The sequence below is a fragment of the Microcaecilia unicolor genome, chromosome 1, assembly GCF_901765095.1.
Source record: "Microcaecilia unicolor chromosome 1, aMicUni1.1, whole genome shotgun sequence".
NCBI classification, from domain to species: domain Eukaryota; kingdom Metazoa; phylum Chordata; class Amphibia; order Gymnophiona; family Siphonopidae; genus Microcaecilia; species Microcaecilia unicolor.
The window spans coordinates 169,776,717-169,798,887 of record NC_044031.1 but is presented as its reverse complement, the minus strand read 5'-3'; the positions used below and the strand labels follow the sequence as shown (position 1 = coordinate 169,798,887).

Below are 22,171 nucleotides of genomic sequence, written 5' to 3'. Positions count from 1 at the left end.
AACCATCCCCTTTGGTATTTGAGAGAGCAGATTAGGCTGTGACCACAGGAGATGATCCAGTAATAGGAGGTCTGAGACTGTAGGCTAAGGGCCATAGAGGAGCACATTAAAAGGATGGAGTATGCCCTAGGGCAGTGGTTTTATATATTTATTTATGCATGACATTTATACCCCACATTAGCCCGAAATTGAACTTGAGTCTATTTCGGGCTAATGTGGGGTATAAATGTCATGAATAAATAAAAAAAATGTTGTGGCTTACAAACAAACAAACAAAGTGAATAAAACATAATGCACAGAATATAACACAAATTACAATAAGTTCAAGAAGCAAATTAATACATGTGCAGTAAGTAACCAGGGATTTAGACTATCTCAAGGACAATCAAATAATTAAGGTGAATAGATGAGATCATAATTAGGCAGGACTAGATGGGAAACAAGATTAAGAAAAGGATGTGGGTAAATTTCAAATAGAGTTCATGTTCAGGCATCCACTAGCTGATGGCGAAGTTGTGGAGCATGCAGCAGGCCAAGAACATGTATGTGTTGCTTAGGGTGCAGAGTAGTCCTCTTCCCCCCCCACCCCAACCTTTCTGCTTACCAGAAGTGGGATTTCAACATACCAGCTGTCCTCTTGATGAGAGCCCTGGAGGCTCATTTTCAAAGCACTTAGCCTCCCAAAGTTCCATAGAAACCTATGGAACTTAGCCTCCCAAAGTGCTTTGAAAATATGCCTCCTGGTCTTCCTGCGTGCCCTATTATGCCTTTCTTCAGCTGGATCTTGGGGTAGACTGTGGGGGTCATCAGCCTGCAAGGGAGGGAACGAAGGGAAAATTAGTATACCAAATATAGGAGTTGGCAGAAATCATCTTTGGTGGTCCCAGAGACTTGAAGGGCTGGTTGTTGCATGTGTGTGGGGGGAGGGGAGAGAGAGAGCAGGTTAATGATTGTAAGGGTGTGAATGTTGTGAACTCACCTAGCGGCCACTCCCTGGTGATCTTGTCACCCACAAAGCTATCATTATGCCAGATTGTGACAGAATGTAGGTATCATGACATGAGCCTGGGTAGCAGGCACTCACATCCTGTTTTTAAGGTTGGAAGCATTACAGGCCACATGAATATTAAAGGAATGGTTGCACTTTCAATTCTTGTAAATAGCCTCCTTGCCAGCAGGTGGCCAGATGGCAAAGTGGATGTCTCTAGTGCCCTGAGCACCGAAGGGACACCGAAGGGAGCTGTGCCAGCTCAAAGAATTCTGTCATTGATATTGCTGTTGCTATTGTTTAGGGAATAGGTTGTATTGAGTGTGTCTCCTGAAAAAAGCGTATAGAAACTGAGCAGTGCAGTATGAGGTGGTTGACTGGTTGATGCCTGCTGTAGCCCCAAGAAGTGTTTGAAAGGATCCAGTAGCTAAGAATACTTAGGGCTGTGGTGACTTTTGGGTGCACTTGCAGGTTCTGTCCCCTCCTAGCAATGGGCTCTAGGTTCTCCTCTAGCTGATTTCACAGATGCAATATAGTCTCCTTATAAACCTGAACCTGCGCATGTATTGTTCCTCGGTCATGTCCATGAACAGTGTTTTGGGCTTGTATACTCAGGAAGGAGAGCCCTCCTTCTCTGAAATCTCTGTCTCTCTCCTGAAAGCCAGTGCTAACTGGAGCAGCACCTTGCTTCCACGCATTAGCAGATAGACACGCCTAAATGTGCATAAGTACATAAGTACATAAGTAGTGCCATACTGGGAAAGACCAAAGGTCCATCTAGCCCAGCATCCTGTCACCGACAGTGGCCAATCCAGGTCAAGGGCACCTGGCACGCTCCCCAAACTCCACCTGCACACACAGAAACACACACACACTTGCCCTGAAAGATGGGGAGGAGGCGCTAAGTGTGTGTGTGTGTGGGGGGGGGGGGGGGGCAGGTGTTTGATATTGAGGCCTGACCACTCACTAAGATACCACACATCAGTAGAACACAGCAGCCAGTATTCCAGGTCAATAGAGACATCATCTCTCCTGTTTAGTTGCTATTTGTAGTAGGTGTACATTTGAGCATGTCCTTTTGGCACCATGCACACATACATTATGTATGCATGGTTTCTGGTCCCACCCAGTGCACACTCATTCTCTGCCCCAAACACACCCTTTTTCTGCTGCACATTTGCGTGTCTGTTTGGCCTTTATTACAGAACACCACTTAGTGCATTCTCAGCTTTTGGGCACCTAGATGATGTTTTTGAGCAGTCCATTGGAACCTAACGTTTTATAGAATTGCTTCTTAAGGGTAGTAGTTCATAGCCCAGTCCTCGGGGCATATCCAGTCAGTCAGGTTTTAAGGATCACCACTGTAAAGGTGGTATATCAAGAAATAGTAGCAGATTTACTGGGTAGCTGAAACTTGCTGGAACGGGTTCTTTATACATATAAAGAATGTTGGAACTGTCTTATGCATATTCATAAGAAGTAAACATATCCAGAATGAATATGCATAAGGCAGTTCCAACATTCTTTATATGTATAAAGAACCCCCCCCCCCCCAGCAATTTCAGCCACCCAGTAAAACTGCTACTATAATTTACTACCTGGTAGTAAAGTTTGGAGCCTATAAGAGGATGTGACATAATCTCAAGATGCTCTGCCTCTGCTATGCAAATCTATCTCATGAATATTCATTGTGCTTAGCCTGAAAACCTGACAGGCTGAGTGTGCCTCAAGAACTGGGTTGAGAAGTACTACCTTAGGGGGTAATTGTGTAAGGAGCCATCTAGATTTAGGTAGTAAATACTGATACTATGTAAACATATACTCCAGTTTAAATGACTAAATTCTGGCTAAATGCTATTCTGTAAGTACACAACAGCATTTGATGGTGTGCACTGCAGGTGGATATTAATGTGCAGAATTTGGTGGAGCACACATTTTACACACATTGATTATAAAATAACTCTATGTGTATTTTTTTAACAGTCTAGGTGCCAGCGTTTATACCAGCTCCGTTTCTGGTGATAAGTGCTTGCACCTAAAATATATGCGCCTATTTGACCTGTTATGCTAGTGGTAATTTTAAAAGACTTTTTGCCCGAAGGCCTTTTATTCTTCTACTTCAGGGATTACATGCATAAAAGTACACACTGTGATGACAAGGTGCATATTTTTATGTAATTCCTATGTAGATGTGGTCAAGGGCAGAGTCACGATTTATACAAATAATTTCATATGTTAACATTTACACCTGCTCTCAAGCAGGGTTAAATGTCCATGACTATAACCTAGCTACAATTTTTACTGATGTACTCCTATTAATTTATAAAGATGCATGGACACCTATGTGGGTTTTATAAAATAGGTACTGATGTGGCCTTCACATGTAGGAAACATATTATAAAATTACTCTCTTATCCTAACCAACTCATGAGGCTGTTGTTGCAAATAGGTTTGCTTCAAACCAAGGGATGTGAAGGCTTATGCAATCCAGGCTTTTGAATTTTTTTTAATAATTACATTATGTAAATCAGTGAAACAAATTTCTACTTTATTGCATTTTGAATTGTAGATTTTTGACAGAAGAATGTGAAAAATGTACAAGAGAAGTCACCTGACTTCTACAGATAATATCCATATCGACCCATATATAGAACTATTTGCAGTCTGAGCTTCCAGGTTTATTTGTATAATAGATATACTATTCCCAAAGGAAAAGAACTTCATCAAAATTACACTAAGTTAAGAGTACTGCTGGCAGTAAGACCAACACAGACTCGACAGGGCAGTACAACTGATCCTTTTTCTGCCATCATCTACTATGGGCCCTGTTTACTAAGGCGCGTTAGTGTTTTTAACAGGCCTACAATTAGCGGACGTGCTAACCGTGTAGGCACCTATAGGGATATTGTAAGCACGTATAAGGTTATTGCGCATACCTGGTTAACGCACATTAAAAATGCTAACGCGCCTATAACATGGCTTAGTAAACAGGACCTTATGTGTGTTATAGTAAAAGAAAGGGAATCCTAATGCAAGGGTCGGCTTTCATAGAAGTAAAAGTGCAGACAAACACTCTTACCCACATGTCCTGTGACCGATCTCTATAAGCAAACCTTCCACAACTATCCTCTTCCTCTAATGACTTCTGCTTATGTTGAGGCCGCCCAGTGCTAAAGGATGTTTGTACTTCCTTAGAGTACAGTTAGGTTCATCCTTACTGTGTAGTTTGCTTATGATAATAGTGTTAACTTTTTAATGTGTAGCTATGTAGCTGTAATGTATAACTGATAACTCTTCTATTGAACATTTTCTGTTGCTTTAGTATGTTCGAGGACAATGGCATCCAAAACTCCTGTTGGGTTTATTGGACTGGGTAACATGGGAAATCCAATGGCAAAAAATCTTCTGAAACATGGATATCCTGTCATTGCATATGATGTCTTCCCAAATGCTTGCAAGGAATTTCAAGACTCAGGTGCACAGGTAGTGTATGAACCCTTAACAATAAAATTACCAGATTATTAAAAGTTAACTTCCTAATCGATAATTTCTTTTAAAGAAATACCATTATATGTAAGGAAAAAGAGGCAGCATTTAAGACTTTAATCTTCATAGGTAGAGGCACTACATTCTATATGCTTAATATTGTCATGAACAAGTTACTTGTAATTAGGAAAGCCTTTACAAGTTTTAAGATAAGTCTGAGGTCAGGAAAGCAGAGATGTACCCATTCTGTCTTCCCAACAATATTTAATAGTAAACACTTGACAAACTTTTAATTAATAAAGAGGCATATGTCTAAACTGAGAAAATGTTCATGTGTTAGTACCTTTTTTGTGAAATATTAGCTACAGGTTTTTAATGAGCTTTTGGCTCATTTACATCCTTCATTATACGGCAGCACAAAATAGCAAGACTCTCCAGAACCACACAAAAGATAGATGCGACACAAAGCGGGTCTAAAAGTGGTATCAATGTGAATATCTTTATAAAAATATCATCTGATGTGGGCCACATTTTGCCCATTCATGGGCTGCCTCAGGGGTATAATAATAAAAATAAAATCATATAAAAGTAAAATACATAATTAGTTTACAAGATATACAACATGCAGAGTATAAGGAATCCAAATCAAACTGGTTACACTAACTACAAAATATAAAAAGAAAAACAAAACAAATGATTCTTTTACATATATATATATTTTTTTATTTATTTAGATTTTGCTTACACCTTTTTCAGTAGTAGCTCAAGGTGAGTTACATTCAGGTACACTGGATATTTCTCTGTCCCAGGAGGGCTCACAATTTAAGTTTGTACTTGAGGCAATGGAGGGTTAAGTGACTTGCCCAAGATCACAAGGAGCAGCAGCGGGATTTGAATTGGCCACCTCTGGATTGCAAGACCGGTGCTCTAACCACTAGGCCAATATATATTATACATAAAATCATGCAGTAGAATAAATGAATACAAATCCATAAAAATTCTAGAAATAGGACAAGACTTCAATGTGGCACTAAAACCTCATAATCCACTCAAGCTAAAGTAATAATTGAAAATCACAACACAACCTCACACCGGCTGTGTAAATATCGTGTAGGGCTCACCCACCTATAGAAGTGCTAGTTAGTCTAATAAGATTTAATTAGATGGAGAAAAAAGCTTCAGTATCGCCACCCAGCCAGCCCAACATAGCAGGCTATAAGGCATAGGCTCGGCATGCCATCATATAGCTTCAAAAAAACTCCATCGATTACTATCAATTCAATCCACTCAGAAGATTTATTTTGACTCTTCTTGGTAACTAGTAGTTGTGTGTGCCTACACAGTTCTATAGATCAGTTATTTATATACTCTTGATACACTTATAAAGTTCAATTCAATGAAATCAAACAAGGGACACCGCTAGAAATCACTTAGCTTCATCAGACCACTGTAATGTTCTGCTCATTTCGGTGCTTTCCGTTCCTCAACCCGACAGGGAGCCCCCGTTTTGCTAGTGCTGTGTCAGGGGTTTTACTTCATATCTCTTATTGTATCAATGATTCTGATCAAATCTCTGCTCTGCTATATCAAAGAAATGCTGCTGGCATTGAGGAACGGAAAGCACCAAAATGAGCAGAACACTACAGCGGTCTGATGAAGCTAAGTGATTTCTAGCGGTGTCCCTCGTTTGATCTCATTGAATTGAACTTTATAAGTGTATCAAGAGTATATAAATAACTGATCTATAGAATTGTGTGGGCACACACAACTACTAGTTACCAAGAAGAGTCAAAATAAATCTTCTGAATGGATTGAATTGATAGTAATCGATGGAGTTTTGATGGCACGCCGAGCCTACGCCTTATAGCCTGCTATGTTGGGCTGGCTGGGTGGCGATACTGAAGCTTTTTTCTCCATCTAATTAAATCTTATTAGACTAACTAACATTTCTGTAGGTGGGTGAGCCCTAAATGATATTTACACAGCCGGTGTGAGGTTGTGTTGTGATTTTCAACTAAAACCTCATGCCAAGTGAAATGCAAACAACAATCAACAGGCTGCATTCTAATAAGTGTCTGTGGTGGATCCTCTATGGTTCATTTCAAAAAACATATCCCCTATAGTTCAGACCAGGTGTATGCAGCCAGTTAAAAGGTAAGCAGTATGTGTACCAAACAGAAGAGTGCGGAACACCTTGCATTCTCAGGGCCCTGTTTACTAAGCCGTGTTATAGGTGCGTTAGCATTTTTAATGCACGTTAACCATGCACGCACGTTAACAGTGTACGTGCCTACAGTATCCTTATAGGCACCTACACAGCGAGTTTGCTCATCATAGGCACGTTAAAAACGCTAACACGCTTTAGTAAGCAGGGCCCTCAATTTGAAAATATGGCAGAGCTGTTCAGCACTGTAAACATAATGAAGTAGCACTTAAGACTAAAAAATCTTGGAACAATTAAATCCTCTTAAAACATGTACAAGAACCAAAACCCTTTAAGCTTATAATAGCTCTTGAAAACAGTTAAAGTGCTTACTAGCATTTACAACAGCATACTACGGACTTGTCTCTCAGCAAACAGCATTCTAAACGCTTGCATGATGGGAGACGTTTATTCAGTAGTTCCTGGTCTGTCTAAAATTGGCAGCCACAAAACATGCTATAAAAATCAGCTCTGTATCCGTAAAAGTAAATAGAACATACAACTGTACAGACATTAAATTATACAAACAAACTTAAGAAAAGTGAAATATTGCAGTTGGAACGCATATGTTTTCCATTATATCAAATGGTTTACCAGCCAATCAGGAAGCTCTGAAATTACCGCAGTCAAAAAAAAATAAAAAAGATTAAAAAAAAATTAACTGTATATCCATAAATAAAAAAGAAAAATGCCTAAAATCACTGTGATAGTAAAAGAAAGAAATAAACCCAGTGCAACAAGTTTTTAAATGGTAAGTAGTCTTCCAAGCGAGTTAATACACACATCAGCAGAGCCTGTGGCTTACCTAAATCATCTTCGGCTCCAAATGCTAATGTGAGCTATAACGCTTTTCAAGCATTAAAAAATGTCCTTTTAATTTAATTTTTATCATAGAAAAACTTGTAAAGAAAGCTCTTATCACTTATCTTAGTAAGTAATTATTTAGGACTAAAATGTAGCTGAAATTTCAAATTGACATCCAAACTATTAACCCATTCATGGCTTGGTGACAATTCTAAATAATTACTTACTAAGGGCCCTGTTTACTAAGGCATGTTAGCGTTTTTAACCCGCGTACAATTAGTGTGTGTGCTGACCGTGTATAGGGATATTGTAGACGTGTATAAGGTTAACGCACATTAAAGACTTTAATGTGCTTATAACGCAGCTTAGTAAACAGGCCCCTAAGTTAAATGATAAGAGCTTTCTTTATTAGTTTTTCTATGATGAACATTAAAAGTGAATTTTTAAATGTTTGAAAAGCGTTATAGCTCACATTAGCATTTGGAGCAGACAATGATTTAGGTAAGCCACAGGGCTGTGTACCCCTTGTGATAATGTTGCCTGCAAGGCTCTGCTAATGTGCGTATTGAGTTTTTAAGATTAGAAGGCTACCTACCATTTAAATACTTGTTGTGTTGGGTTTATTTACTTGTTTTACTGTTGCTTGCCCCCGCACTTCAAAATATTCTTTTTGGGACTTACAATTATTGTAAAATCACTGCATTGGCATAATAGTTTGCACATAGATTTAAAAATTGGAATACAACACGATTGGAACACAAAGTATTCCGATAACATCATACAGCTTCTCAGCGAATCAGGAGGTCCTAAAATCAGCAAACACTCAAAAAATGAAAGTAAAGAATAGAGGTATATAAAATAATGAGTGGAGTGGAACAGAGTGGAGTGAAGTGTCTGTTCACGCTTTCCAAAAATACTAGGACTAGGGGGCTTGCGATGAAACTACAGTGTAGTAAATTTAAAACAAATCGTAGAAACTTTTTCTTCACCCAACGCGTAATTAAACTCTGGAATTCGTTGCCAGAGAACGTGGTGAAGGCGGTTAGCTTGGCAGAGTTTAAAAAAGGGTTAGACGGTTTCCTAAAGGACAAGTCCATAAACCGCTACTAAATGGACTTGGGAAAAATCCACAATTCTGGGAATAACATGTATAGAATGTTTGTACGTTTGAGAAGCTTGCCAGGTGCTCTTGTCCTGGATTGGCCGCTGTCGTGGACAGGATGCTGGGCTCGATGGACCCTTGTTCTTTTCCCAGTGTGGCATTACTTATGTACTTATAATTGAAAATGTAAGGAAAAATTCACTGGCTTGTCCAAAATCAATACATTTTTAAAAACAAAATTCTAAAATATGTAAGAAAAGATGCACAGACTTGACCACAATCAATAAATTATGGGTTCTAAGACATAAGATAAAATAATTCAAATCATTCACAAATAAAAAAAAAAAAACAACCTTAATGCACATATATGTTGGAAAGGCCACAAAAAGTTCTGACAATAACAAATTGTCTTCAACTTAAAAGATACGTTCCTTACAAACATACTTCTTGTACATAATAAAAAGCAAAAAACAGTGGCAAGCATATGGATCTCCTCTCCCATTAACTAAAGGCATGCTAGAAGATATAGCACTTTATTAAGACCAAAAGGCTCCACTGTCGAATTCAAAAATTATCATCCGTTCCATCTTGGTAGATTGTCCACATTTCCTCCTCTCCAAGGGACAGTAAGTTTCTGCAGGACAAAGTACCTATAATCTTCAAATTTATGGTTCATTTTGACTGAGGGCTCCTTTTTACTAAGGCGAGCTAGTGGATTTAGCATGCTAAAAATTAGTGTGTGCTAAATGCTAAGACACCCATTATATTCCTATCAGCATCTTAGAATTTAGCACAGGCTAAATCCGCTAGCGTACCTTAGTAAAGGGGCCCTGAATGTTCTACCAAAGGTTTGTCTGTAATCTTCCTATTGATTGTGTTACAGTGTTCAATCACTCCCTTGCTCAAAGCACGCTTGGTCTTCCCTATATACAGCAGATTGCAAGGGCGGTAGCAGGCACATACAATCTTTTTAGTTTTACAATTAAAGAAATGCTGTAAAACAAACCTCTTCCCAGATATAGGACGTACAATGGATCTAATGGCAACAGGCAACATTCACAGAACATACCGAACATTTTCCACATGGAAAATGTCCATGTGGTATATTTCTCTCGTGCATCTTTCCTTATAAACAGGGACGGCAATATATATCTTTCAAATTCACACTTTTTAAATAAGCTATCAATAGTTCCTTATCAGAAAAAGCATCCACGGTCTTAATCAAATACCAATATTTGTGCAAAACTTTTATGTCATTGGACAAATGATTAAACTTCAAAGTTCCTTTTTATCCTTAACACTTGCTCTTTTTTAACACTCATTGACATCTTTCAGGGTACCTTCTTTCCCTAAACCTGTATTTAAGATTAGTAGCATGCTTCTCATAGATATCTTTTTCTGAACAAAATTTTTAGCTCTTAAAAACTGACTGTATGGTAAATTCCTTTTCAAAGCCCTGCTATCATTATGCAATAGTTTATTGACCTTGGTAGGCTTTCTATAAATATCTTTCATCCCTTTACACTCTTTGTTAATAATTAAAATATCAAGAAAGGATATCTTATAGTTACTAAAATGTAGCTGAAATTTAAAATTTACATCCAAGCCAAGTTCCTGTTATGTCCCTCGCCAAACAATAAAAATGTCATCAATGCATCTTTTCCCTACCATCAACTGTTCATTGTATGGGTGTGTGGACATAGCGTACCTTAGTAAACAGTGCCCATAATCTCTTTTAAAACTTATGATCCTCTAATTGGCGAGTCACTTCCCTAATATACTCTTCTGTATCCATAACGACGACGACTCCACCCTTTCATCAAGTTTTATACTGATGCTAGGGTCATTCCTCAATGATTGAATAGCAGCTTTCTCTTTTTTACTAAAATTATAAAACACCTTTTTGCCACTGTTTTCAAGCATTGTTATTTCTTTTAATACTGCATTCTCATATGCTACAGTTATAGCATTAGGATTGCCAGGTGATATCCATTTGCTCTCATGTTTAACAATAGAATAATCTGATGTATTGGCAGTTTATAATCACTAATCCACAGTTTTCATGTAAATCTAAACAATTCTACTCTTGTATTGAAAGCATTGTATTGTGGTGTTGGAGTGGATGAAAGACCTCTATCTAGATCTTTGATGTCTTCCATACTTAGGGCCCTGTTTACCTAAGGTTCTTCCTGTTCTAGTGGTTGAAAACAATTTTAATAGCTGTCTATCATTCTTGTGTGGCAAAATGTTGCTCCCTCCCCCTCTACTTCTCCCTCTTCCCTTGTGTGTGTGTATGTATATCTCTTTGTTGAAAATCCTCCTTGATCATTTCTGATGTTGAATCTTTTCTCCAAAATAGTCTATTTCTTGGGTAGTATCTTTAAGCTGTTGGTGATGGAACCACAGGGGGACAGATACCTGTGCCCCAAGAGAATAATTCTCTGTGAGTATATCTACTACGTCTTCTGTAAGGTCTGACCACAAGAGGGAAGACACATAATGTTTTAACTGTGTATAAGCAAAGTAGTGTGTGCCAGAAATGCCAAACTCTGCTGTTAGTGCAGCAAGTGTTTTAAGCTGCCCCTCTTCATTAACTACCTGGGACAAATAAACGACTCCTCTGTTCCTCCACTGACTAAAAACACTAGCACCCAGCCCCGGAGGAAACTCTGGATTGTTGCAAATGGAAAGCAGTGGTGTAACTTTGGCGTTAAAATTATGTCTCCGACACACCCACCTCCAGGTAGCTCTGAGCGAGCACAATAAGGGATGTTGTTGATATGCTTGGGGTGGTAAACGGTAACCCATGTGCAGAAGATAACTAAAGTGTCCCGGGGAAAATTGACATCTCTGCCACAGTATTGGAGAACTCCGCTGATCCCCGAAACCAATCGTTGATGTGCCGCATTGCACATGCTATCGAAAGGTTCCTTAAACTCAAAAGCCCCATCCCACCCTGTTCCTTTGGCGTGAGGATCACTGATAAAGGCAGTCTGGGACGCTTACCCCGCCAGAGAAAATTCTGTTTGAGCCTATTTAAAACCCGTTCCTCCTTCCCCTTCAAAAACAGTGGAAGCTGTTGAAAAAGGTAAAGCCACCTCGGGGCCATAAGCATGTTAAAGAGTGCAATCCGCCCCCATAGAGAGAGTGGAAGAGCTTGCCACAGCGTCAATTTGAGTTTCATACTTTCCATCATTGGGCCGATATTGAGTTTACATAGCGCCGACAGGTCCCGTGGAATTAATAGTCCTAGATATTTTTTAGTTCTGTATCTGCCCATCGTAGCGGAAAGCTCCCCTGCCAAGTATGTTGCAACCTAGTATCCAAGGCAAGTGCGCATGACTTCTGAAGGTTCAGCGAAAACCCCGATAAATCCCCATATTGCCTCACAATTCCTAGAGCATGTTGTAAAGACGCTTGGGGCTCCCTCAGGACCAACAGAATGTCATCCGCATAAGCCAGTGTTTTCACCTCCTCACCAGCGATGTTCACCCCCTTAATTTCTCTTGCACCATTCAAAGCCCGTATCAAGGGTTCCAAGGAAAGATCAAATAAGAAGGGCGACAGGGGACACCCTTGTCTTGTTCCCCTGCGAACCGGGAACCAATCAGATCTCCCCCCATTTGCTACTATTTGTGCACCTAGCCCTTTATATAGTGCTCTTATAGGACGAATAAATCCCTCCGGAAACTCCATCCACTCTAGCACCCGAAGCAAATATCTCCAATCCACATGGTCAAATGCCTTCAGCGCATCTAGGCTAACTAACATACCAGGTTCTTTTTGATCAGTGCATTGGGCAATGGCTAAGAGAATTCTCCGCACATGCAAAACAGAATGACGTTTGGGGATGAACCCCACCTGTGCTGGACTTATGAGGTCCGAGATATTCGCTGCTAATCTATTAGCCAGGATCTTTGCTAGAAGTTTGATGTCTACGTTAATAAGAGAGATGGGGCGATAGGAATCGGGGTCTTCTGCCGGCTTGCCCTGTTTGAGTAGTAGTGTAATCAGAGCTGTGTTTTCGTGCTGTGGGAGCTTCCCATCATCTATCACCGCCTGATAGTAATCCATTAAAGGTGAAACAATGGACAACTGTAATGTTTTGTAAAATTCCCCGGAGAATCCATCTATCCCCGGGGCTGATCCCAACTTGAGGCCACGAGTAGCGTTTTGGAGCTCTTTTAGCTGTAGGGGCAGTTCCAAGGAGTCGCGAGACCCCCCGTCTAACCGGGGCATCCCCGAAGTGGACAGAAACTTGTCCACTTCCTCCACGGTTGGTGGGCCGGTAGAGGTATATAAGTTTCTAAAATGGTTCTGTAACAATCTCAGTAACTCATTGGTTCTATTGTGCATATTCCCTCGTGCGTCCTTCAGTGCAGTAATAGTACAATTTCCAGTCGGGGGGCTAACCATCTTGGCCAACAGACCTCCCTGTCTATTCCCATATTTATGCAATCTAAATTTCTGGTATGTGATGTTCTTTTGTGTTTGTTCTTGTATTAGGGAATTTATGGTAGCCTGCAACGCTTCAAAATTATCTCTATGTGTCTGTGTGGGGGAGGTTATAAGTTTGTGCTTGGCTTTGCTCAATTGCCCTGTCAAATTAATGATACTAGCGGCCACTTTTTTCTTTCTGGCCGCCATGTAGGAGATAACCTCTCCCCTCATTACTGCCTTTGCAGTACACCAGTATAAAACCGGGTCAATTCTATGTTGCTGATTGTGGGAAGAGAACTCCTCCCATTTTTGCTGTAGAAAGCTGGTAAAATCTACATCTTTCACTTAATATCCAGGAAATCTCCAATGTTTTGTTGTGTGATTCCCCCCACCTATTTCTAGAGTAATCTTCATCTGAGAATGGTCTGAGATTATAATTTGTTCTATGGAGGCTTCTATGGCACATGGGAATAAGGATGCCGATATTAAAAAAAAAATGTAATGTAATATTCATTGTTGCAGAATCTGTTTGGGGTCTAGAATCCAACTCCACCCTCCTAGGCCCATTTCATTCTGTTCCAGGCTGCACTCTCATTCAGATTGTATATAGTTTCAGGTTAATCTGTGTTATGTTGTTGCCGTTGTGAGGCCCAATTGACTGTTATTTTTGGTAAGCCTGGATGCTAGGGATTCCCCGCTTTTGAGGATTAATAAGCCTGTTTGTCCTCGGAGAAAGCTAAGGTACTTACCTGTAGTAGGTGTTCTCCGAGGACAGCAGGCTTTATATTCTCACGATCTCTCTCACTCCCCTTGGAGTTGTTTCCCTTACTTTTATTTATTTTTGCTATAGTATTAAACTGAGGAGACCGCGTTCTTGCGGTGGATGGGAAGGCACTCGCGCATGCACAGTGGAGTGTGTCTCACGCTCCATAAAGCTCTATTTTTACTTTGGTAAATCCCAGACTGAGTGACCCGGATCGGTGTCACCCACTTGTGAAAATATAAAGCTTGCTGTCCTCAGAGAACATCTGCTACAGGTAAGTGTCTTAGCTATTCAGGCAATCACTAGCCAAGGCTTATGGCAGTCGGAACCCCAATCCAATGGACACTCTCGGCCTTCATACACCAAGCATCCAAATCCAGACCAAGTTCCTTGGGAAGCCAAGGCTCCATTAAGTCCTAAAGTTCTTTGTCCTTAATGGATTCTGGCAAAGTCAGCTCAAGGGACCGTGGTGCCCTGAGTCAGGTTTTGTTTTAGCACCCTCCCATTGACATGCGCTTCTCCAGGCAAACCTCCCCCCTTGATCTACCTTTAAAGGCAGTTCCCCTCCTGAATACTGATAGTGTTTCACCTAATGCTACCTGCATCAGCCCCTGTGTCTTCCCTCTGCTGCACCCCTTTGAAAACAGGAACTTGTATCAAAGGAGAGGCAGGGGTGTGGCAGAAGGAAGACACTGGGGCTGATGCAGGTAGTGTTAGGTGAAACGAAGTCTGTGTTTGTTAGGGGAAAACTGTCTTTAAAGATAGATGGGGGAAGATGGCCTGAGACAGAAAGGAGAAGGGGGTTGCCGGGTCTTTCCCTCCCCCCTACACACACAACACTGCCAGATAAGCTCTGGACCAGCTTAACCTATAGGGCCAATGATATCACAGACTTAGGCTGGTGCCCTTTATCTCCAGTGCCCTGGGCCAGAGCCTCTCCTGGTCCATAGGTTAAGCCAGTCCTGGACTCCGGAATTCCAATAAGCCGCATGGTCCTTGACCTGCTCACCCAGGGCTTTGCATTGGCGCTTCAGTGCTGCCAGTGTGCCATCAGTATCCAGCACATGATCCTCCTGGTGGGAAATGCAGTCCTCTGCCTACAGATTGCGGCCTGCCTGGGAGTCTAGGCACCCCTTTATATCTTCAATGGCCACATGCAGTTTTGAGAGGAGATCACTAGGATGGTAGCCATGTGTGCAGTAATTGCCTGAATTGCAGCCTTCAGCTCAACCACTGGCGGAGTAGCTGTTTGTGGAGAAGGTGCCCTTTCGGCTGCCATTTTACCAGTAGGAGCCTTGCTGTGTTGCTTCTGAAGACGTGGGGTTTTCAGCAGCATACCCACGCTGACAGGTGGTTCCTGGCTAATCAGGCAAACAGTATCACCAGGAAAGTAGCTATACTAAGGCAGCAGAATTTAGTGGGGTCGGGAGTGGAGAGTAGACTTGAGGCGTCCGATCAGGTGACTACCATCACGTGACCCCCACTTGTTGGATATTATGAATGTTCTCAGAAGATGCTGTAACAAGAAATTTTTACTTTTCAGCTAATGGAGTCTCCAGCTGACGTGGCAGAAAGAGCTGACAGAATTATTACTATGCTGCCTTCAAGCCCTAATGCTGTGGAAGTTTATACAGGGCAAAGTGGAATTCTGAAGTGAGTACAAGCATCTTTTTTTCTTCATAGACACAACTTGACAGGGTCAGTATTCAACAACATTTTTTTTTTTTTTTGATTTGAAAAATATTTTTATTTAATCACGTTGTTCCTAAATACATACACATAATCAGCTAACAGCTGTACAACTAATACAAATAGAGTGAACTTCAATATAAACAATTGAAAACATAATGAATTTTCTCCCCTCCCTCCCCCCCCTCCCTCACTTTAAGGCTGAATACTCTGTGCAGTAGTAGCAGCAGTCCATAAACGTTCTAAGTGTGTCCACTCCTCCGCGTCAGGGTCAAATCTACCCCTCCGTCTGTCCGTCAGTTGTTCAAGTCCCATTATGGTTCGGAGCCTCGTTTTCCACTCTACAATCGTGGGGCCCACTCTCTGTTTCCAGTGGGCTGCTATTTCCAGCTTCGCGGCTGACAAACATAGTCTTTTTAGCCGCTTCTGCCATTTCTTGCCCCTTTTATTTCCCCACCCCAGTAAACACCACTTCGGTTCTGCAGGAAACTGTGTATCCAAAACAGAGGTCAGGCACATAATTATTTCTTCCCAAAAAGAACGTACAAGAGTACAAGACCACCACACATGTATAAAACTACCGAGGTCATTTTCACATCGCCAACACCGGTCTGAAGCATTAACATACATTCGTTTTAACCTATCTGGCGTGTAGTACCATCTGCTTAAAACTTTGTAGGCATTTTCCTTTATTAATACACACACAGATGCCTTTTTTACCGCTATGCATACCCTTTCCCATTCCTTCACACTCATTTCACAATTCAAATCGCTCTCCCATGCTTTCATATAAGGTAGCTTAGTCACTGTGCTGCCTCTAATATAATTATATAGCCTGGAAATGCCTCTCCTCCCCACCTCCAGTGTAACCCAGATGTTTTCTAGGGGCTCCTGTTCCCTAGGGTCAGCATGTAACCACCCCTGTTTGCTCATATAGTGTTTGACCTGCAAATATGCATAATTATCAGACTCCCGCAGGGCAAACTTCCTCCTTAGTGTCTCAAATGTCCTTAGTGTACCATCTGACATCAAGTCACGGAATCTCCGCAGGCCTTTTCTATACCATTCATGAAACGTACCCCCCGCTTCTCTAGCTGGGAACTCGACCTCATGAATAATATGAGCCATTGTTGAGGTTTTAACTCCCTTTTTAAATTTGCGTTTCAGCACATCCCATGTATGTAACAAATGCCCTATAAATGGATTTTCAGTTCCCCTACGGAAGACGCCCATCCTTCCAGATCCCCACAATCCCCGTTCAAAATTACACCTAGGCTCCAAATGTTGCTCTAATACTGCTACTGGTGCCCTTTCCCCCTTACTCCATTCCGCCACCTGCTTTAATTGTGCTGCTTGGTAGTACCATGTAATGTTGGGCATCCCCCTCCCTCCTTCCTCCACTCCACTCCACATAATTCGCTTGGATAGCCTCGCCCTTTTCTCTCCCCAAGCAAAGTTTGACATATCAGACTGTAATCTGTTCAGGGTACCCGAAGGAACTTCCAATGGCAGCATCTGGAAGAGGAACAACAACCTAGGAAGTAAGTTCATCTTGATAACCGCTATTCTGCCCCACCATGAAAGCAACCCATTTTTCCATCTACTTAAATCTGCTCTAAGTTCTCTAAACAAGGGAACATAATTGATCCCATATAAAGATGCAAGGTCCCGAGGAAGCCTTACCCCAAGATATCGAAAGCTCTCTCTGGCATGCTTAAAAGAGAATCCGGTTAACAGACTCTTCAGATCTAAAGTGGGACCCGTAATGCCCAACACCTCAGACTTATCATAGTTAACTTTAAAGCCAGATATAGCTCCAAACGCTCTAAGCTCCATACATATAGAATGTAGGGTCTCTTCCGGGCGACTTACATAAAAAAGAATATCATCTGCGAATAACACCACTTTGTGTTCTTGATCGCCCACCAAAATCCCCTCAATGCTGACTGTCTCCCTAATCCTCTGCGCCAGCGGCTCAATCGCCAGAGCAAAGAGCAAGGGCGACAGGGGGCAGCCCTGCCGCGTACTACGCTGTATCCGAAACTGATCGGAGTATCCCCCATTAACTTTTATACGAGCTGTTGGTGTTGCATATAGCCCCTTAAGCCAAGTCAATATCCCTGGGCCAAACCCCATAAACTCCAGCACCTCCCATAGGTAGTGCCACTCGACCCGGTCAAAGGCCTTTTCTGCATCCGTTGTTAAGAGTACAAAATCCCCACCTCGACGTTGGGCCTCCCATATTATGTTTAGAGATCTCCTTATATTATCCGCTACTTGCCTGTGCGGAACAAAGCCTGATTGATCCTCATGGATTAATTGGGGCAGAAATTTATTAATCCGCTCCGCCATAGCCTTGGTCAGTATCTTAATATCTATATTTATAAGGGATATAGGCCTATAGGATGCACACAGTGTGGGATCTCTCCCCGGCTTGGGAATCACCGAGATTCCCGCTTCATACATACTCCTCGACAAAGTCCCTGATGTGAAGCACTCATTCCCTACCCGTACTAACAGCGGCCCTACCTCCTTGCTCATTAACTTGTAGAATTTAGCCGTGTACCCATCGAGTCCCGGCGCTTTCCCTCCCTTTAAACCTCTAATAACTCTTTCTATCTCATCCAATGATATGGGCTTGTCCAATGTATCTCTTTGCTTCTCGGTTAGTTTCCGCAATCCCAACCCGCTTAAATATTCTTTAATCTTTTCCCCGGATTCCCCATTTTCCTTAGTATACAAAGCTGCGTAAAATTGGGCAAACCAGTCTCTAAGCTCTTTATCTTGATATAGTAATGTATCCCCCTCCCCCTTAAGTTTCATTATAGTATTGCCCACCCGTCGCCGGCGGAGGCAACGCGCCAACATCCTCCCCGACTTATTACTATATTCAAAAAACTTTTGCTGAGCTAACTTCCTTTGAAAGTCCATCTGTTTGATTTGAATTTGATGCAAAACAGCCCTACATTCCCTCAGGTCTATAAGTACTTCAGGGCATTGTCCACCTTGATGTTGGGCCTCTAGGGTCGCTAATCTTTGTCTTACCTCTAGTTCCCGCCTTTGCCCCTCCCTCTTCCTTTGACTGCCTTTTTTGATCAAATGTCCTCTCACCACAACTTTAAGAGCGTCCCAGAGCGTCCCCTCTGCCACTTCCCCCGTGTCATTGTAGGCTAAATATTCTTGTATCACCCTCCGAACTTCCTCACAGTCCTCCACTGAGTCAAGTAGAGATTCGTTCAATCTCCAAAAAGTGTGACCCCTTTCTCTCCCCAAACCCCTCCAAGATGCCCAGATAGGGGCGTGATCTGACACATGAATACTCCCTATACTAGAGTCTCCAACCTCCCCCCAGATATTACGGGAGCCCCAAATTGCATCAATCCTTGTATACGTTTGTTGGGCATGCGAATAGAAGGTGTATGTCCTCTGCCCAGGGTGCTGCAATCTCCAAACATCTATCAAATCCAGATCCCTGACCAGGCTCAGTAATTTAGTCGTATTTGCCGAAACTCCACCCTTTTTTTTCCCCTTAGAGTGGTCTAGATCCGCTAGAGCCCAATTGAAATCCCCTCCAAGAATCACTTCCCCTCTCACAAAATTTGTCAACTCTAATCTTAATTTTTCAAAGAATGCACCTTGTCCATCATTGGGTGCATATATATTAACTAATGTGATTTGTTGTTCATTGATCTTTCCCGTGACCGCAATACATCTTCCTTGGCTCTCCAGGAAAGTTTGCTCGTGAACAAAAGGTACCCTTTCTTTAATATAAATTGCCAGACCTCCCTTTTTCCCCCCTCTAGGGTCTGTCAATATATAGTTCTGACCCAGATTTTTATATTGGATAAGCCGTACATCTTTCTTTTGGATATGTGTCTCCTGCATCATGATAATGTCCCACTGCATTTTAAGTATCTCCCTGCTTACAATGCTTCTTTTTTCAGGTGTATTCAAGCCATTTACATTCCATGAGCCCACTGTGATCCCACCCTCTCTCCCCCCTCCCCTCCCCCCTCCCCCCAACCCTTCCCCTCAACTGGCCGCTACAACAAGCTGCCAGATTTCCCCTAAGAAAGTGTCGTCCCCTGGGGATCCAGGCCCCCCTTATATCCCCCACACATTCAAACCTGCAGCCCCCTTCATTCATTCCAGATATATTCTATCCTAATCATACACATATGATCAATTAAACATTACCAACATGGTATCACTTACTACAAATGATCAAATGACCAAACTTTGCGTCCGGGCATTAGCCCCTCTACATTGGTTCATTCAAGTGTCCCCTTGCTGCTCCAGACCACGCTCCTTCCTCACTCTGTTTGTGCTGTTGCCCCTTTTCCCCTGCTGGAGCCATCTGCCTGGACTAGAACTGTTCTCTCCATTGCCATCCTTAGGGGGAACTCGTAACTCCTCCGGTAGGTCCGTGCATCCCATGTTCTCCACGATTTTCCTTGCTGCAACCGGATGTTGTATTTTCCTTGTCTGATTCCCCACCGTGACCATAAGACCACTGGGGAAAATCCATCTATAACGCAGTCCAGACTTTTGTAGGTATCTCGTCACTTCACGGAATTCCCGCCTCTTTTGTAAAGTAGATTTCGCCAGGTCTTGGAAAATCTGTATTTTAATGCTCTGCCATTGTATGTCACCCAAAGCACGAGCTTTCCTCCAAACAGTCTCCTTCACCTGAAAGTCATGGAAGCAGGCAATGATATCCCTTGGGTTCTCCCCCCGCTGTGGTCCCAGACTCCTGTGTGCTCGATCAATTTTAATTTCAGTCTTATCTGTGCTCTCCTGGGGGGTCTCTCCCTTGACTTAGAATAAAGTTGCAAATCTCTTGCACCACTTTCGCAGCTTCCATATATTGGGCCTCCTCAGGCACTCCTTTAAAGCGCAGATTCCCCCTTCGAGAGCGATTCTCTAGATCTTCCATCCTAATCTCCATTTCTTCGCGCTGCTGTTTCTCCTCTTTAACTGTTTTCGCCAGACTCTGCACCCCCGCCTCCATCTCCTCCAGGCGCTCCTCAGTCTCACCCATGCGGTTACCAATGTCTTTTACTTCTTCACGCAGTTCTTTGACAGCAGCGTGTATACTATTTCTAGTATTAATCATCTCCGATTTCAGCTCCTGGAACCATTTGATAATTTCGCTCCTCTCGAGTTCCACCTCTCTGCCGCTCCGTTCCTCAAGTTCGTTATCCGACTCGGGGTCCTCCGGCGCCATTTTGTTTTCGCGCGAAGGCAGCACCGCCGGCACTCTGCTTCCCGCTTTCGCCGATTCAGCCGCAAACTTGAATTTTGAAAGTTTCTTTCTGGCTGCCATATAGTCTGGTAAGTTCAACCAATCGTCTACGGAAATGAATATCAATCTAATGTGGGGATTTAACAGCTGATTTCTTCGCGTCCCCGCGGAGCTCCAAATTTGAGCTGCCGATCACATCGGTGACGTCACTTCCTCCTCAGTATTCAACAACATTTGCTTATTTGTTGAGCTCTTTTTAAATTTATTGTCTGTTTTATTATTGTAATTCGTGGATCTGACCAGCTTCTTGTTTTTTTTTGTTAAGCACTCTGAACCTCAAGGCCTGAGCGGGCTATAAGCTTTGTTATTGTTGTTGTTGTTGTTGTTGTTATTATAAGCAAATGGTTATCTGCTTATTTTTGTGCCCAGTATTTTGAGGTCCACAAGGTGGTAACTTGATACAAGAGAGCATTTATGCAAAAAATAGCAAGTTTGATCATAATACTGAAGCTGCAGTGCAGTGTGAGCATCAGGCTCTATGAAGGAAGACACTGAACCCCAAGGAATTCTGGGCAGAGCAAACTAAACCCAAGAGAGTAACCTAGGAAGGATCAAAACTGCTAACTTCACCACCCAAGGGGGGATACCACCAGTTTCACTAAAACTCAGCTGAAGGCATGCTGTGGGAGAGTGGAACAGGAGTAGGACCCCACAGCGAGCCAAATGAAATCCGAGAGGACTGCTAAGTTCTCTCCTAAACCACTCCTAACTCTGAATAACTGATCTCCGTGGAGGTCAAACCCTCCTTCCCTCAGGCCTGGATACAAACAAGCCTCAGTCTGTTGGATTCTGTACAGGTCACCTAAATTGGATGCAGACCCCAGATCCTCATGTAAAATAACTAAATAGGTGATAATTATTGGCATTAACAAGCACTAATTGGCAGTCATAAGTACATAAGTAATGCCATACTGGGAAAAGACCAAGGGTCCATCGAGCCCAGCATCCTGTCCACGACAGCGGCCAATCCAGGCCAAGGGCACCTGGCAAGCTTCCCAAACGTACAAACATTCTATACATGTTATTCCTGGAATTGTGGATTTTTCCCAAGTCCATTTAGTAGCGGTTTATGGACTTGTCCTTTAGGAAACCGTCCAACCCCTTTTTAAACTCTGCTAAGCTAACCGCCTTCACCACTTTCTCCGGCAACGAATTCCAGAGTTTAATTATACGTTGGGTGAAGAAAAAGTTTCTACGATTTGTTTTAAATTTACTACACTGTAGTTTCATTACAAGCCCCCTAGTCCTAGTATTTTTGGAAAGCGTGAACAGACGCTTCACATCCACCTGTTCCACTCCACTCATTATTTTATATACCTCTATCATGTCTCTCCTCAGCCGTCTCTTCTCCAAGCTGAATAGCCCTAGCCTCCTTAATCTTTCTTCATAGG

At 42.2% G+C, this 22,171-nt stretch overlaps 1 protein-coding gene across 1 annotated transcript in view; it reads left to right on the top strand.

Annotated features, from left to right (window-relative positions):
- Positions 1 to 22,171, top strand: part of HIBADH (3-hydroxyisobutyrate dehydrogenase) — a 294,282-nt gene that overhangs the window by 6,773 nt on the left and 265,338 nt on the right. The window contains exons 2-3 of the mRNA XM_030202454.1: positions 4,311 to 4,471; positions 15,330 to 15,439. Coding sequence (XP_030058314.1) covers positions 4,311 to 4,471; positions 15,330 to 15,439 — 271 coding nt within the window. The remainder of the gene's footprint in view (positions 1 to 4,310; positions 4,472 to 15,329; positions 15,440 to 22,171) is intronic.